At 51.3% G+C, this 16,318-nt stretch overlaps 2 protein-coding genes across 6 annotated transcripts in view; one reads left to right on the forward strand and one right to left on the reverse strand.

Annotated features, from left to right (window-relative positions):
* SF3B3 (splicing factor 3b subunit 3) overlaps positions 1–153 on the reverse strand; it is a 29,939-nt gene extending 29,786 nt beyond the window's left edge. For 2 of the 3 annotated variants that reach the window (XR_012675335.1, XM_075160948.1), the window contains exon 1: positions 13–153. The gene's annotated coding sequence lies outside the window, so the exon portion shown is untranslated. The remainder of the gene's footprint in view (positions 1–12) is intronic. The other variant, XM_075160947.1, reaches the window with a different exon arrangement.
* Positions 154–336: 183 nt separating this feature from the next.
* Positions 337–16,251, forward strand: COG4 (component of oligomeric golgi complex 4). 3 transcript variants are annotated; one of them, XM_075160952.1, is made up of 19 exons: positions 339–545; positions 1,142–1,224; positions 1,929–2,043; positions 2,799–2,973; positions 3,594–3,787; positions 4,271–4,376; positions 5,661–5,818; positions 6,389–6,447; positions 7,777–7,910; positions 8,441–8,559; positions 8,910–9,076; positions 9,744–9,909; positions 11,427–11,489; positions 11,965–12,081; positions 13,753–13,845; positions 14,159–14,242; positions 14,572–14,673; positions 15,068–15,196; positions 15,468–16,251. In XM_075160952.1, exons 1-19 carry the CDS (start codon positions 399–401, stop codon positions 15,600–15,602), a joined length of 2,346 nt encoding a protein of 781 aa, XP_075017053.1. In that variant the 5' UTR covers positions 339–398; the 3' UTR covers positions 15,603–16,251. The 3 variants fall into 3 exon arrangements, with proteins under 3 accessions (XP_075017054.1, XP_075017053.1, XP_075017055.1); XM_075160954.1 differs by lacking the exon at positions 339–545 and adding an exon at positions 635–891; XM_075160953.1 differs by lacking the exon at positions 11,427–11,489 and having other exon boundaries at positions 337–545.
* The last annotated feature ends 67 nt before the right edge of the window (positions 16,252–16,318 follow it).

A 16,318-nucleotide genomic window follows, 5' to 3' on the forward strand; every position in this document is an offset into this window, starting at 1 on the left:
GGTCGCCCTTACCGTGCGGATGGACGCGGATGGCGGCGGATGCTGCTCCGGCCTAGGCGGGCGCGCCGTCGGCCCGCTCCGCCATGAGCCCCGCACCTGCGCCCTGCCCTCCCGCGCCTCCTCGCAGGGGCTTTCTGCGAGGCCCGGCGCGCGCGCGCCGTGTGGCGGAGGAGGCTGCACGGAACAGCGCCTGAATAATCACGGGGCGATGGCAGCCGCTCCCCGTACCAAGAGCCTCCGAAAAAAAAAAAACAGCCTCATTTAAGTGTAGAGCGCCGGGGGACCGTGAGCCTCCCGCGCTGCCAGGCGGAGCCGAGCGGCCGCAAACGTTCAGGCACCGCTACCGGCAGCCCCGACGGGCCTCACGGCGGTATCGACCGCGTCAGCTGCACCCCAAGATGGCGGCGGCCACGGCGCCGGGCCCGAGGGCGCCGGACGGGGAGGGCGGTGGCTCGGCCGCCTCCGCCCTCTCCATGGAGCGGATTCAGTCGCTTACCGACCTGGTAGACCTAGAGGCCGCCTACGGCCGGCTGTGTGAGGAGGAGGTGTGTGTGGGGCGGGCCCGAGAGGCGGCGGGGCCTTCAGTGGGGAAGCCGCGGGGCCCCCGGCGGCGATCGGCTGCGGCGGGGCGGGCTGGGGTGGTCCGGGGGTGCGGGACGCGGCACCCCGGAGGTGTTCGCTGCTCCAGCCCCCTCCGGGCCGCTGCTGTGGTGACAAGGGGAGCTCGCTGTCACGGCTCGCCTAGTCGTCCGGATCCTTTGCAGAGACATTAATTACCCGAGCGTCCCGCGGGCCCGGTGCGGGGACGGTGTCGCCTCCGCGGAACTGGTGTCCCTGAGTCGTGAGGAACCTGCAGATTCAGGGTCCTCCTGCATTGGAAGCTCGGCCAGGGTTTGTGGGTTATCTGACTTAAAAGTTGTGTGATGAGGTTTGCATAACTGATGCTTTCAAATGGCAAAAATATAAAAATGTACAGGATTAAAATGAGAGCTTAGGAAGGATTTATTTGTCATACGAGCTCTTGGAAGCGCTAACGCCTTGCTGGCTGCATGTCCTTGACTTGGATGTGGGGTCTGTGATAAGCTGCTGGCCTGGAGGAGAGCTGAAGTCACACAAAACTTCCTTCGTCCTTTTCTTTCAGAAAGCTGTGCAGGAAGAACTGGATGCCCTCCTGGAACAGCAAAGCACTATAGAGAACAAGATGGTTGCGCTTCATCGCATGGGGTTAGCGATCCTCTCCCCTTCTTTCTGCTTCTGCGCACTGTTCAGTACCTCCCTGCTTCCTGCATGACGTGAAAATTCATTTCAGTGTTGTGAGGGAAGCACATTCATTCTCAGAAAATGTCAGACACTAAATCAGTTTGTGGTAGAGAACAGTAGTTGGATTCTCATCCCCAGGCACACGGTTCTTCTCAGCAGCACGAACAGACTCACGCAGACTGACCCATTTTGGCGTAGGCTAAGCAGTTCTTTGAAGGTCTCACCCCAGAGGTTGTTAGGTTTCAGGATCAGTGCTTGGATCAGATGTCTTCTGTCAGGCTGTTCACAGGTGTGGACAGATATTACTGCCTCTTCGTGATGAGCTCGTGCAGGCAGTCTGGAAAGTCATCCTAAGTGGCCTCACGTCTAGGAGCTTGGAGCACAAGTTTATAGACTTCATCTTCCACTTCAGAAGTGGAGAGTATCATAAAGTCTTAGTGGCTCGTTCATGCCCTGTCTGCTAGCAAGCCAGTCGTTAGTCAGTCTGTGCAGCCTCTTCCAAAGCAGTCTGTTTGATTTTGATGCTTTGCTGCTGTAGGAGGGGCATGAAATGAGAGGAATTGTTGCTGACAGGAGCATTTGGGTTTGGAGGAAGAACCATCCTGCTGTTGCAGACCATCCGACTACTTAATATTTGCATCTGATGTTCAATTTGCTTGTCTTTCCAGCCCTAATTTGCAGCTCATCGAGGGGGATGCCCAGCAGTTGGCGGGGATGATCACCTTCACCTGTAACCTGGCTGAGAACGTCAGCAGTAAAGTCCGCCAGCTTGACCTTGCCAAGGTAACTGGACCGAGGGAGTGTTTGGGACTTGTCGCCGCCAAGCCGTGTTCTGTCTGCTCGTGTGCTCACAGCACAGCAGAGAAACGTGCTCTTTTCTTCAGTGTGCAGGTGGGCTGGAAACTGCGTCGTTCTTTGTTTTAGCATTTTCTCGTGTTGTTAGTTAATGGTATCTTGCTGGACTCCTGGATATTGCAGGGTACAAGGGTAAATAACGCATACTATTTTCCATATAGCGGCTGGTTCTCCAGCATCCCCTTCTGTCCACACAGCTCCTGGTAGAATATGGTGAACAAGCTGAGGTTAGTCTTCATTAGCACTCTTTTGTCAACTATTGCAGCGCTGAGGACAGTGGAGATGGTCATTGTCACCCAAGAGTGGTCAGGAATCCGGGCTGTCATATTCTTTGTACAGAGGCTAAGAGGTGTCAAGTCCCAGCGCCCAGCACAACTGCTTAAATCAAAACAGATGATGTGTAGTTGTGTCTCTGGTCTCTGCCTGTTTGTTAAAGTGGAACATGGCCTCTGAGTCCAATCTGAGTTTTGACAGGTAAATGCTGTTCATCTTTCGGGGTCAATGGGCTTACAACTTTTTAAGTAGTTTGGGGTTTCTTCTTACATAGTTGTTTAACGTGTAGAGAAGTATCGCTTCGGTCTGTTTCTTCCTTCTTTCCCCCCCCCCACGCTGTCTTCTCCTCATAATTCTCTTTCCCTGGTCCAGCCCGCAGCAGGAAGCCTTACTGGTTGCTTTTCTTGCAGAATCGACTCTATCAGGCCATTCAGAGAGCTGACGACATCCTTGACCTGAAGTTCTGCATGGATGGAGTTCAAACAGCCCTGCGAAATGAAGATTATGAACAAGCAGCAGCTCATATCCATCGCTATCTGTCTCTGGACAAATCAGTGATTGAGCTCAGTCGTCAGGGCAAGGAAGGTAAGTACTGTTGGTGAGGAGACGCTGGTCAGTCACCTTTCCAGTAGATAACTAGAGGCTGCATGATTTCCCATGGCAGACAGCCTCAGCTCAATAGACGAAGCAGAAGATCTAATGCTAGCTAAAGATCTTAGTATGTTACAGAGTAACATAACGATGAATGTTTTTGAAGCGTTATTAGGTTTGAATTATCATTAATTGAGAGTTCCTGGCACGTGGCTTTAATAGCATTTCAGGTGCTGACTTGGTGAAGGATAAAATGCGCAGGACAAAAGCGGTGAGGGAGAAGGCTCTGTCAGGGAGAACTGTTGCAGTGTTACGGTGTGCTACCAAGCAGAGCAACTGGAAATGAAGGAGTAACTTGCCTGATCCCTAAAAGAAATGTCCCGGTTGATGTGTTCGCATCCTCCATGTAAGACCACGACATTAGCTGTGTGTACATCACACGTGTACCTATCTTTCTTTGCTTGTAGGGGAATTCCACTGTGTCTTCCGCCTTCTCACCTTAGGGCTGCAGGCTGCACAGTGTTGGTCTCTCTGCTGGGAAAAAAAAGTAGCCCTTGATACGGTACTAACATTGTGCTGTCACTTTTCCCTTTCTTCTCTGACCTTTTGATCAGGGGGCATAATTGATGCCAACCTGAAGCTCCTGCAAGAAGCAGAGCAGCGCCTGAAGGCAATTGTCACAGAAAAATTCGACACAGCTATGAAGCAGGGAGACCTGCCCCAGGTGGAACGGTTCTTCAAGATCTTTCCTCTGCTAGGCTTACATGAAGAGGGGCTGAGCAAGTTCTCAGAGTACCTCTGCAAGCAGGTAACAGGTTCTGTGAAACATACTGCGACCTGTCTGGTCTCCTAGGGGAAAGCAAAACCCAGTCTCTGTCAACAGATCTTGCGGAAGGAGATCTTGGCTCTGGCTTGTTAATCTTAGAAACCATCACTGGCCTTAGTTCATCTCTCTCCCTGCATTTTGCGTCCTGGGATGGGCTTTCTGGTGTCTGAATACAGATCCCACAGGCTGGCTGGCTTCTCCTTCTGTGTCTTGCTCTTTTTGCTTGCCTAAAGCTCATACAAGGGAGCCTGGAAAGAGAAGAACAAGTTTCTGCCTCTCTTTGATCCTTGAGTTTTCCACAAGAGAGGAAAAGATCCCTGTTCAAAGGAGGAACAGCAGCAATACTTCTTGCAGTGGGAAGCCAGCAAAAGCCCAGGGCTCTATAGGGCAGGGGACAGAGCTCCACTCTATGGGATGAAGCGTGTCTTTGAGTGTTACCAGCTGACTCGTCCTGCTGTCATGCAGGTGGCCAACAAAGCAGAGGAGAACCTGCAGCTGGTGATGGGGACGGACATGAGTGACCGTCGAGCTGCTGTCATCTTTGCAGACACCCTGACGCTCCTCTTTGAAGGTAATCTTCTTCCTTTCCTCTTTGCTGATTGATTGAAAATAATCCGTGATGAGATTGTCCATCAGTTTAAATGTTTTTAATTCTAGCTCCAGGAGAGCACAAAATGCCTCCTTCCCCTTTGAACTATGGGAGTGTCACGCTAGAGGGACAGGGACACAACTAGTAGACTTTTTCCCAGCCAGGAGAGGGTATTACAATAAGCAAGCTTTCCTATGTACAGCTCGCGCAGGCACAAAGTGAATTTGCAAAGGATTTGTTGGTTTCCTCCAGGAATCAGACTCTTCCTGTTCTCTGCATCCTCAAAACAAATGGGTATTCCCTCAAGGTTTCTTCAGAAATGCAGCTCTCCAGACAAACAAATCGGATCCCTTAGGACTGAGCCGCTGTTGATGCCTCCAGGCCTGGCTCTTCAAGGAGGACCATGGGAGCTTGAAAGCAGAGAGGGAAGGAAGAGAAGGGAGTATGAATGTTCTGTGGGAATGTCGCCAAAGACAGTAATTGAGATCCCATGGTGATTAACCATCTTCTCTATTAAGTCTGCTATAAGTCCAGGTTGCACCACTGCCAAGTCACTCTCCCAGCCTGGCACCCTTGCTGCTATTGGAAGGACCTTAGAGCCACCGAGGCTTTCTTGGCAGTAGTGTTAAAAGAGGGGGAGCGTTGCTAACTCTTGGAGTAGAGAGTTTGTGAGAAGAAAGCAATATTGTAGAGAGACCTCCTCGGGGGTGAGCTTTTTCTCCGGTGAGGTCTTGCCTTCACTAATGCTTGCTCTCTTGGGCATCTGTGTGACAGATAAGAGCAGAGCTTTCCCTAGGCTGATTTTCCTAGTACTGCTCTTCTCCTGTAACCTGGTAGGTGCTGAAAGCTGAGACAAGGTTTGGATGGCCGTTATGCCCCCTGCCAGGTTTACCTCATGCGGCTTTCTCCTGTGGAAGCTTCATATCTTGTATCTTGCTGGGTAGGAGGGCAGCTGACACACACCGCATGGCAGGTGGAAGAGAGATGGCTTCTACTCCAGGAGATTTGCACTGCAGCCTTGCAGTAAACAGGGGAGAGGATGGAAGGTGTCACATGCAGAGAGAAGATGCCATGAAACGAGGGGTGGTAATGAAAGGCCTTCAGTGAGGCACTAGAGAGTGGCTCAGACAGTCTAAACTGTTTATCTGGGGAATGAATGATCCCTTGTTAGGTCCTGTCTGTGGACCTGTGTAGCTCTGCTCTGGGTCTAGACTGGATAGGAACTCCTGCTTGAGTCTCTCTCTTGTGCTTCCCCTCTCCCTGCAGGGATTGCTCGCATTGTGGAGACCCACCAGCCCATTGTGGAGACCTACTATGGGCCAGGGAGGCTCTACACCCTCATCAAGCACCTGCAAGTGGAGTGCGACCGGCAGGTGGAGAAGGTGGTGGACAAGTTCATCAAAGAGAGGGACTATCACAGGCAGGTAAGAGGGGTGTGATGCTGCCTGACACAGCCAACTGTGGCCTCTATCCACCTCCGTGGGGTTCCGGCTGCCATAGACGTGGCAACGTTTGACCTTGTGTATTGAGAAAAACCTTGCTTTACTCCATATTTGCGCTGATGGCTGAAGGGGTCCACCCCTGTAGAGGCAGTCCTTCTGTTGCGGAGAAGGACTCATTGGGAGGATGGTAAATGGACCCTGGGCACAGGATTCTTTGCTCTGCAGGTCTGTAGGGCGCTTTCAGTACACCTTCCCCGCTGTCCTGTTCCTGCTTCTGTCAGTTAGATGCAGGGCTGCTGTAACTGCCTTATGGTCACACACCTTCGTGCCTCTGTTGGCATTCCCATCCCACCATCCTTCCTGGCAGGATGAGCTCTGTCTTGGAGGAGGAGGTGAACTGATGCGGTTCCCTTCTCTGGCAGTGCTTCCTGCAAAGCATTCCTATCACCCCCCCTGAGTATGCACCTCCTTAGGCTCCAGCACGAGAAGCGGGTGTTAATTCCAAGTCATCAGCAAAAACTTTGATGACTCTCCCTTTTTTTGTGATTGCAGTTCCAGCAAGTTCAGAATAGCATGATGAGAAGTTCTTCTGCAGAGAAGATTGAACCAAGGTACAAACAAAACCTCTTTTTGCTCTCTAACCTCCCACCCTTGAGCTGTTAATAACGCTGCTTAGCATTTAGATAACTCTCCTGGTCTTCTAGAGGCTTTGTGGCTACTAAAGCATAACATCCAATTGTTAGGTGCCCTTCACTGCCCTTTTATAAAGGCAGTTTCTGTGGTGGTGATTTATTTTGCTTACTCGTTACTTTTAAGCCTTGGTCCTAAACATTGCTGGAGGGCTGGCAATATCACTGCACACGAAGGACTGAGACTTTAATTGCCTGTGCCCATTACCTTTTGATGGTCAGAGTAGCTCCCTAGGCAGATAATTTGTGACAGAATCAGGAATAAATCTTTGGGTCTTATCTGTACTGCTGCTGCAGCAACTCTGTAACATCAGTTTCTTGCTAATGAACGGAAGTGCTTTCAATCTCCCTCTTCTTCTTATCTTAAGTATTTGCATAGCCCTTAAGTAAGGCCATTCTGGCACTGCATGTTTGAAAGAAAACTTATGTTCCTCAAGGGAGATCTGTCTGTGAGCCTGCATGACTAATTATTTCAGCGGTAATAGAGATCCACTTACTATTTGGTCTGAGTAACTGTGCATGCATCCCAGGTTTTCTGAGCTTTTGCTTTTTCATCTGTAAAATAAAGATAATGGTTCCTTGTCCCACTCGTGTGTTTTGAGACTTTGAGCAGGATTTGTAAAGTTCTTTTGTGCACACTGATGAAAAAGCTGCTGATGTGAGTGAAGTCTTTTTTTCCATAGTTATCTCTGATCTGAACACTGTGTTCTGCATTGTCGCGTGCTTTTTTGGTCTCACGTTTCCTGAGCTGTTGAGCTTAAACAGATTCTTCATCATTTTCAGAGAAACACATGAATCTGTGCACAAAAGCACATATATGGAGATGGCAGGGACCAGGCATTTCTAATGCTGGCCATGTAGGGCTCACAGAATCATAGCAAAACTGAGGTAGGAAAGGACTGCCGAAGGTCTCTAGTCCAACCTCCCACTCAAAACAGGGCTAATTTTGAAGTTATATCGGGTTGCTTAGAGTCTTGCAGTCCTTACTGCTATGATTTTAATGTGCTTGTTCTTACATCCATGAGGAAAAAAGAAGCTTCTCTGTAATGATTTTTTCAGGACGTTTTCATTGTACGTGCATTCTTTGCACATACGAGTTATTCTGCTGAGCTTTGCCACTCAACGGCACAGATGGAAAGGGGCGGTATTGATCTCATAGTAAGAGAAAGAGAACACACTACTTAACTGAGTTAAATTAGTGCCTCTCCTTTTGTTGTCTTGCTACCTTGATTCTTGCTATGTTCCTTCCAGGGAGCTTGACCCTATTTTAACAGAAGTCACTCTGATGAACGCCCGCAGTGAGCTCTACTTGAGGTTCATCAAGAGACGAATAATATCCGATTTTGAGGTGGGAGACTCCATGGCCTCAGAGGAGGTAAAGCAAGGTAACACCTTGAATACCAATACTTGCAGGCTCTCTGCTCCTTGCAGAGATATATCTTAGTGGAGATATATCTTAGTCAGTGGCAGAGCAGAGTGATACAGGATCTGCAAAGATGCTTTGGGAGCACTCTGTGGAAGAGGATTGTGTAGCCTGGCCTCCCCAAACACGTTTTCAGCACTGGTTGTTCCTTCTAACAGGGAAACCAACATTAGGAATGACTGCAGAGCATAAAAAACAAGGTTCCCAAACAGAGGGAGGACCCTTTGGTCACTGCAGGCACAGCTCCTAAAGGTGGAGGCCACAGGGAAAACAGGCTCAGGGGTTTGGTACTCCAAATGGAGCTCTGGAAATCACTTTTGTCACCTGCAAAAGTCAGCTCAGCAATTTCAGCTCCACAGTTGAGGCCTGTGATTTATTCCAGGTTGGGTTTGTGTGTCCACTGGCTGCCCATGAGACAGGCAGCAAGGGGATTAGGTGGAACTGCTTTCTGGCACTTGGTCCCTGCTGATGGTTCTTTTTTGTGTTCTGTAGAGCATCAAAAATACCTGGACAAGCTCCTCAACAACTGTCTACTGAGCCGCACCATGCAAGAGCTCATTGGCTACTACATCACCATGGAGGAATACTTCATGAGGGAGACCGTCAACAAGGTAGGGCTGAGACCTCTGCGTGTGCTCCACAGTCCTCTGCTGAGCATCCCTAGGGAGGGAGATGAGTACGTGGCAGGTCTGCAGTTGTTGAGAAGCTCTTTTGTTTCCCTTGGCTTTGAAAAGCAAGTGGTTGTTTCTGAACTTTGACTCCAAACATACCCCTGAGTATCTTCCAGAGCCAGATCTTCCAGGTCTATGGGCTACTGAAAACTAGGATGGGTGGTGCCAGCCCACATGTGGGGTTCAGCTCGGGGTGAAACGGGCAGGCTGGCAGTTTGGTCTCACAGTGCTGCTCTGGGAGGGCACCTTTGCTCACTGAGCTCAGGGCACTGAGACCGCTTTCTTTGCAGGCTGTTGCCATGGACAGCTACGAGAAGGGCCAGCTCACCTCCAGCATGGTGGACGACGTGTTTTATATAGTGAAGAAGTGCATTGGGCGTGCTCTGTCCAGCTCCAGCATAGACTGTCTCTGTGCCATGATCAACCACTCCACCACCGAGCTGGAGTCTGACTTCAGGTAATGAAAATACACCAGGTTCATTGTAACTTGCCTCCACCTCACGTTCTGCAAACAGTGTTTGCTGTCAGATGGTCTTCCTTGTGTTCTTCGCCTTTGAACTTCTGGTTCGTCATCTCCATGGAAGATGCTTGTAGGAAGCAGTGTCAGGTGTGGTGTGGGAAACTGGAGCTGGGCATACTTTTCTCATAGTAGTGGTGGTCACCTGTAGGACAAACAGAAAAAGGAACCTCATGGCCCAAAATCCCTATGAGACCGAATCACCACGTAACATTGGAGTGCTACCCTGCTTGATGGCACACGGTCACCCCTAATTGTTCTCTGGGTTGCCTGTGAGATTGAATTTGGGGTGAGCCTGCAGAAATTGTCCTGCTCCTGCTTTTCATCCCAGCGTGGGAGTGGGGAACTGTGACTGAAGACAACAGACAGCTGCAGGCAGGATTTTTGGGAAAGCTCAGAAACTGGGTGGTTGTGTTTTTCTTTCAGCCTTGCCTCCTTTAGATGCTGTCAGGACATATTTGCCATCCCTCTGTTGTCCCTATGAAGTTCTGCTTACCTTGTTCAGGTCACAGCTCAGCCAGAGTGCTGTCCCCTGTCACGGAGCACAACTCTGCTGTGGCTGTGCAGTATTTGCTCTAAGCCCTGGTACGTTCTGCTTGCCTCACAGGGAGGTTCTGTACAACAAGCTGAAGCAGGGCTTTCCAGCCACGACCTTCCAGGACTTCCAGAGAGGGGTGACCAGTGCCGTGAACATCATGCACAGCAGCCTGCAGCAGGGCAAGTTCGATACCAAAGGCATTGAAAGCACCGATGAGGCCAAGCAGTCCTTTCTGGTGGGTTTCATGGCTGTTCTGGTGTAGAATGAGTTGGGGTGAGGGGAAAGACAATGGGGAGCTCTTTGGAACAGGATTGGTGCAACTATAACATGTTCAGAGAACCTGAAAACCTGTTCAGGCATGGTGGGTGGCCTGACTTTGGATGTCTGGTAGATGCTTCTACCTCACCTCATGTTTGTAGGGCTTCCACACCAGGCCTGTGCAAGTATGATCCTGTGACTGCCTCTCAGGCTGCTGCGATGATGATTCTCTCCAGGCTGGGGAAGAGCCTGTGCTCTCTTGAGGTGTCCATCAATCCTGTTCTTCACAGGCTCTGCACATCTCATCCACACTTTCCTCTAGATGAAAAAGTTTCCTGGCCCAAGCTCAGGGTTCGTTCATTCTCGCTTATGAAATCACAGAGTTTCCATTAGAGCAGAGTTGTCTGCACTGCTTGGCCTGCAAGATCCTCCTGTTGCCTTCTCCTAACAGCAGCGCTGCAACTCTCTGCACACTTGAGCAGGACAAAACACGGCAGTGAGCATTAGAGACCCCTTGGAGAGCACTTGAAGGGCCGTCGCTCCTGTCTTCTGCAGCATAACACATCCTTCCCCATGGTGGGATGCTGTATAGAGCTTGCGTTGTGGAAGAGACCTCACCGGGAGAGCAACTCTGGATCTGTTCTCTCCTCTCAGCCAGCGCTGCTGTTTGAGCAGACCTGTGGGCAGAGGCTCTGAGAGCACTGGAGAGGGGCTGGCTCACCCTCACTTGTCTCCCTCTCTCTAAGTTGCTGTGAACACCCAGTGCTGAAGAGGCTCCTTGGGACTTTCACTGTACAAGGAGAGAAGGCAACAAAGGGAGCAGGAGGGACTAAACTCTTCCATTTCATTAAATTCTTGGTAATAGGTTTCTGCATTTCTTGAAGCAAAGTGCTTAAAATGTCAATTCTCCCACTGGAATTCCTCATTCACCTGTCAGCTTGCCTCACTTCCCTGTCTGCGCAAACCCCAGCCTTATACTGACATTTAGTTCAGCTTCAGCAGGTAGAGAACAGTCTGTTCAGTGAAGGACGGGTACTCATCCGGCAGGAAGGGTGCTGATTCCTCCTGCGTAGGTACGAATGCCTTCCCGTCTGCCCTGCTTCTCTGGACACAGCGTATAAGCCATCACCTCCAGCCACTCCTGGTCGGTTGTTCTTCGTGACACTGACACAGAAAGCTGGGGGTACCTCCTGTCTTCCACCAGTGGGGCTTCGCTGCAACATCGTGGACAGAATGACGAGGAAAACAAGTAAACTATCTCAAACTTTGCACTAGCTGCAGGTTCAGCACACATGCTCGGTTACTGTAGTTCAGCTTCTTACAGCTCCGTGAATCTGCAATGCATAGATCACACAGTAGCACCTCTGTCCCTTACGTATTTGCATTTCAGCCTGTACTGTGAGCAGGGCATGGAGTAAACATATGGACTTGGGGCTGAGGTGCTGAGAAATTCTAATGAATTCTACTTGGATTTGTTTTGTTGTTTTTTCCCAGGTGACCTTAAACAATGTGGAAGTCTGCAGCGAAAACATCATGACCCTAAAGAAGACTTTGGAGGTGCGGTCTGGATTCTTTACTGTTTTTTCCTTAATCAGACTTGTAATATCCTCCCTTGGAGGGGTCAAGTAAATAATCTGGCTTTTGCTATGCCCAAATTCCCGACGTCTTTGCCCTCCAGCCTTAGGAAAGCAATTCTGAGCTGGCAGAGCAATCTCCGGCCTTTACATCAGCAGCAGCTGGAAATACCAGTTCCTCCAGCTTGACCAACCTGGCACAGGCTGGAAGCCAGTGGAATAACATGTGCATTGAGAAGTTGTGGTTCTCTGGTGCTGGGCTAGATAGCCCCTGGCTTCCTTTCTTGCTGTCCTCTCCCCAGCTGGAGCCAGCAGCCTCTGCCTTCACAGGGACAAGAGTTTGGTGCCTGTCCTAGCCCGCAAGCGTGCTGGTGGGCAGCCAGAGCTCAGCGACGTGAAGCGATAGAAACTGCCCAGGTTATTAATTTGCAACTTGCTCATGGATCTCTTCCCTGCAGAGTGACTGCAGCAAACTGCTTAGCCAAGGCTTCGGGGGTGAGCAAGCGCAGGCCAAGATTGACAGCTGCCTCTCTGACATGGCTGCCGTCTCCAACAAATTTCGTGACCTGCTGCAGGTGAGTGTCTTGCTGAGTTACTGCTGGCCTCCGACACTGGCTGCCCAGTGTCTTCAGGGAGAGCTCGGGCAGGAATCACTTCAGCCCAAGGCCTGGGCCACATCTGACTCCAGGAGTGCTGGTAGGGGTGCAGGAAGGAGTAAATCAGTCAGCTTTGAGGCATGGAAACAGATCCAGCCCGTTTGCACAGCCGCACCGGCTGGCAGCTGCATAAAAAGCCCTGAAAACAGCTGCAGAGCCAGAAGGAATGTTGCTCCATTTGTCCTCGCTCAGCACAGAGTCATAGTTGGTTCAGCATTTTCAGGAGAAGAAATATTAATAGCATTTCCATCTCCTCCATTCTCCCTCGTGGCTCAGCATGTTGTCACGTTGTCCAGAGCCTCACTAAGTAACGCTGAAGACAGGCTGTTGGTAGAGAAGAGCTGCTTTTCTTTCGGGTTTCTCCTCTTTTCCCAAATGGAAATACTCCCCAGCATGGGGCAGAAGGCTGTCTGACTAAATCCACTGTCTCGTGTGGCATGCTGGGGCCTGTTGCCCTAAAATTTCACAGTGGTCTCTGGCAGGGAGAGGAGCAGGAAGACCTAATATCTCCTGTGGAAAGAAACCAAGCAAAAGAGAATATTTTGAACGAGGTTTGCCATCAGCTTTGTACTTCACAGAGGGGCCAGACTATTTTTCATTTGGCTTTGCAGTTCGCTGCAGCCGGATGCCTTCAGATCAGCATTGCCAGTGAATCCTCTTGAGGTTTGTGGTCGGTATCGAAACCAAAGAGCTCATCAGTAAGGAGGAAAACTCTCCAGTCTAGCTCTAGTCCAGTATTATAACTGGCTGCAAAGCAATCAAGAGGCTGAGCAGCAAGCTCCTGCGCTGCCTGAGTTACACGCACATTGAATTTGCCTAGGAAAAGGACAATTGCCAGCAGGGTCTGCTCAGAAATGCCAATTTTAGTTAAAAACTTCCATCAAATGCCAGGCAGTATCGATACCTGAATAGTTTCACGCTGGGTGAGCTTTCCTGACATCTTGCTGAGTCAAAAGGGGGTGGTTGGCAGGAGAGGGCTTTCAGAGAGTTCTCTAGCATCGAAGCGGACAGAACAGCCTTTGCTGACATCCTGCTGCTCAGGGGAGACGGCGTGTGCTGGAGTTATGATTAATTCAGGGAACTAACTGTTGTTACAGCTTTTATCCTCCTTTTAGCTTCTCCTACTGAGCTAAGCTGCACTGGAGGTGGGAGGCATCAGTTGAGTCCCATCACAGTGTCCTCCTGGCTGGTGCTGAGTGGAAAGGCTGGTGTTTCTGTCCTTTCCTACCCTGGTGGGATGTGAACCGAACGCCTCTCTCCTGCCAGGAGACCTCTGTAGCTGTGTGGGCAGGGGTGGGGGAAGCACGAGCCCATCAGACCAGGCTGCAAGTCAGCACAACGGCAGCTTCTGGGCCAATGTCCTTCCTCTTCTCGTCATCGTGGTGTCCTCAGAGCCCTCCAGCACCAGAAGAGCGTGGGATCTGGGACTTCTGGGTTCGGTTTCCTGTGCAAGTCTGTGGGTCGGTTTGCCTCCCCGGGAGGCAGCATGAAGACAGCCTGGCTGTAAAGGTTGTGTGCTGTTGGACGTTCTTCTCTCTTCTCTGGATGAGCCCAGTAAAGGCTCTCCTCTCTTCTTCCTGTCCCCCTCAGGAAGGTCTCAACGAGCTGAACAGCACAGCCATCAAACCCCAGGTGAAGCCCTGGATCAACTTATTCCTCTCCGTCTCCCACAACATCGAGGAGGTAAGGCGCGGCGTTCTCTGCTTCCAACCGTACTTCTGCGCTCTCCGTCCTCTGCTCAGCAGCACAGTCAGAGCAACCGCTGTCTCTCATTCCCCTCAGTTCTCTGCCGTTTCCTCAGCACAGAGCAACAGTAAAATACCCAGAACTTGCTCTGCATCCCAGCCTGGAAAGGGGCATTTCGCTAGAGAGGAGCTTGAGAAAATGGAAGGGGTGCAGTGCTGCTCCAGGAGGGACCTCCCTTCCTGCCCTCTGGGCTGTTTGCTGCTCTTCGCAGCAGGCCACATAAACAACCCTTTTTGTATTTCCATGTCAGGAGGAGTTCAGTGACTACGAAGCTAATGATCCCTGGGTCCAGCAGTTCATCGTCAATCTGGAACAGCAGATGACAGAGTTCAAGGTGAGAGAAGAGAGAGAGGGACGTGGCAGCCTGCTGGGCTTTGACCAGACCTCCACGTGGCATCTCCCAACTCCTCCCCTGCTCAGGGGAACGGCGGACAGAGGTGTCCTCCAGTGCCTCGCAGGGCTCTTAGAGACCCAGTCACCCCCTTCTCCTGCCATTCTCAAAGCCTGCTTGCAAGCCCCACGTACCTGGATCGATTCTGTGGCATCCTCCGCTCACTGAGCCTGCAAGTGATGGGTCTTTATTTGAAAGCTCTCATGGGCTTGGGTTTTGTGGACCTCTGCTCAGGTGTTCCTGAAAAGAATGACACAGGTTTCTGCTTCCAGGCTGGACTGTCTCCAGTGATTTACGATACCCTCACTGGTCTCATGACCAGTCTCATAGCCATCGAACTGGAGAAAGTGCTGCTCAAATCCACCTTCAGCAGGGTAAGCAAAACACGGTCCTCTACCCCATAGCTTGGCTTGACTGCCAACCTTCCACAAGGAAACCCTCAGTAAAGGGACGGGGCAGGGCAGAGGCAAATGTTACCCTTAAAGAAGCTCTGCCACCGCTGGTGGCTGGCTCAGGGAGACCTCGCATTAGCACACACAGGCAGAAAGCGCATTTTGTGATGAGGCTGGGAAGAGCTTGCATCAATAAGGGGGCTGGCTTTTAAGGTGGGTCTAAACATAAGCCAGTTCAACCTGCAATAAATGGTCTAACTGGAACCCTCCTGCTCAGAGACCTCCCCCTGCCCCGCTGTAACTTTTGTTAATTGTGTGTTTGGCACAACCCCTGGGCCTGCTTGGAGAGTTAACAGAGCTCCCTTGGTCTCCACAGCTTGGTGGTCTGCAGTTTGACAAGGAGCTGAGGTCTCTCATAGCCTACCTCACCACAGTCACCACCTGGACTATCCGCGACAAGTTTGCCCGTCTTTCCCAGATGGCCACCATCCTCAATCTGGAAAGGGTGAGAGCTGCACTTTGTCTGCTTTTATTGGGGGATTGCAGGAGCCCCAGCTGGACTCCACATGGATTTACTGGGCTCATCCAGACGTTGTCACACCTATGGGGTATGGAGAAGCTGGAAAAATTGCCCCGTGCCTGATGGGTGTTTGCCTGATGGGTGTTTGCCTGCAGGGGTTAGTGACAGGAAATACCGTGACCATAGCCAGAGTTTGAAGTCGCCTGCGAGGGCGGTTGGTGCCACGTTGTCTCCTGCAGCTCTCCTCTTTCTCCAGGTGACGGAGATCCTGGATTACTGGGGCCCGAATTCCGGCCCGCTCACCTGGCGCCTTACTCCCGCCGAGGTCCGGCAGGTGCTGGCTCTCCGAATCGACTTCCGCAGCGAGGATATCAAGCGGCTGCGCCTTTAGTTGGACGGTGCTTGGGTCAGCACCGCGCTGGAGGTAACGGCAGGAAGGCTGCAGCTCTGGAGCCTGTCCTGGGGCTGGCTGGTTGTTAGATGGTGTGGGGATGGGATGGTGTCTGCCCTTCTGCTCGTATTCCTCGGAGCAAAGGGCTTTCCTGTGCCTGGGAAAAAGAGCTGCCGTCCTTTTGTGGGAGCAGAAACAAGGCAGCAGAAGAATCTCTCATGTTGAGAGCAGCATGACACTATTTCTGAGAACACATCCTAGTCTGAGGGACAAGCTTGTGCTAGCTCCTGACTCCCTTCATTCTGCTGCCCTGCGGGAGGCCACAGGTCAGGAAATTTGGGGGCTGTTGCGGTGTGGTTCAAATACGGGTCTGCAGAGAGCACTCTGCCCGTGCTGCTGGCCGCAGTTGTGTTCCTGCTGTGCCACCAGTTTAAGGGTCAGCTACTGGAGTCCTACAAATTCTGAGCCCTGGCTTTCTCCTGGTGGCGATCGGGACTGTTCTGTTGAAGGGAAAAGGAATGATTTCTTTGTGGGGAGGGTGCTTGGAAAATCCCTAGAAAGCTGCTGTAGGAAACGGGACTGTATTACTGCTGGCTCCCTGTGCCCTGTACAGCTACCCTGTAAATAAACCTCGCCGGGCTGAGCAGCAGCCTTGGTCGGTGTGTGTGTGTCTGCGGGCCCGGAGGGAGCTGGAGAGATGCAGGACAAGAGCTATG

Source organism: Calonectris borealis, chromosome 12, assembly GCF_964195595.1.
Source record: "Calonectris borealis chromosome 12, bCalBor7.hap1.2, whole genome shotgun sequence".
Classification (NCBI taxonomy): domain Eukaryota; kingdom Metazoa; phylum Chordata; class Aves; order Procellariiformes; family Procellariidae; genus Calonectris; species Calonectris borealis.

What these genes read in the sequence shown, in the direction of transcription:
- COG4 (XM_075160952.1), top strand. Translation starts at nt 399, where the DNA reads ATGGCGGCGGCCACGGCGCCGGGCCCGAGGGCGCCGGACGGGGAGGGC. An exon ending in CAGAGTACCTCTGCAAGCAG is followed by an intron (nt 3,788 to 4,270) that starts GTAACAGGTTCT and finishes GCTGTCATGCAG; the next exon opens with GTGGCCAACAAAGCAGAGGA. An exon ending in AGAGGGACTATCACAGGCAG is followed by an intron (nt 5,819 to 6,388) that starts GTAAGAGGGGTG and finishes TTGTGATTGCAG; the next exon opens with TTCCAGCAAGTTCAGAATAG.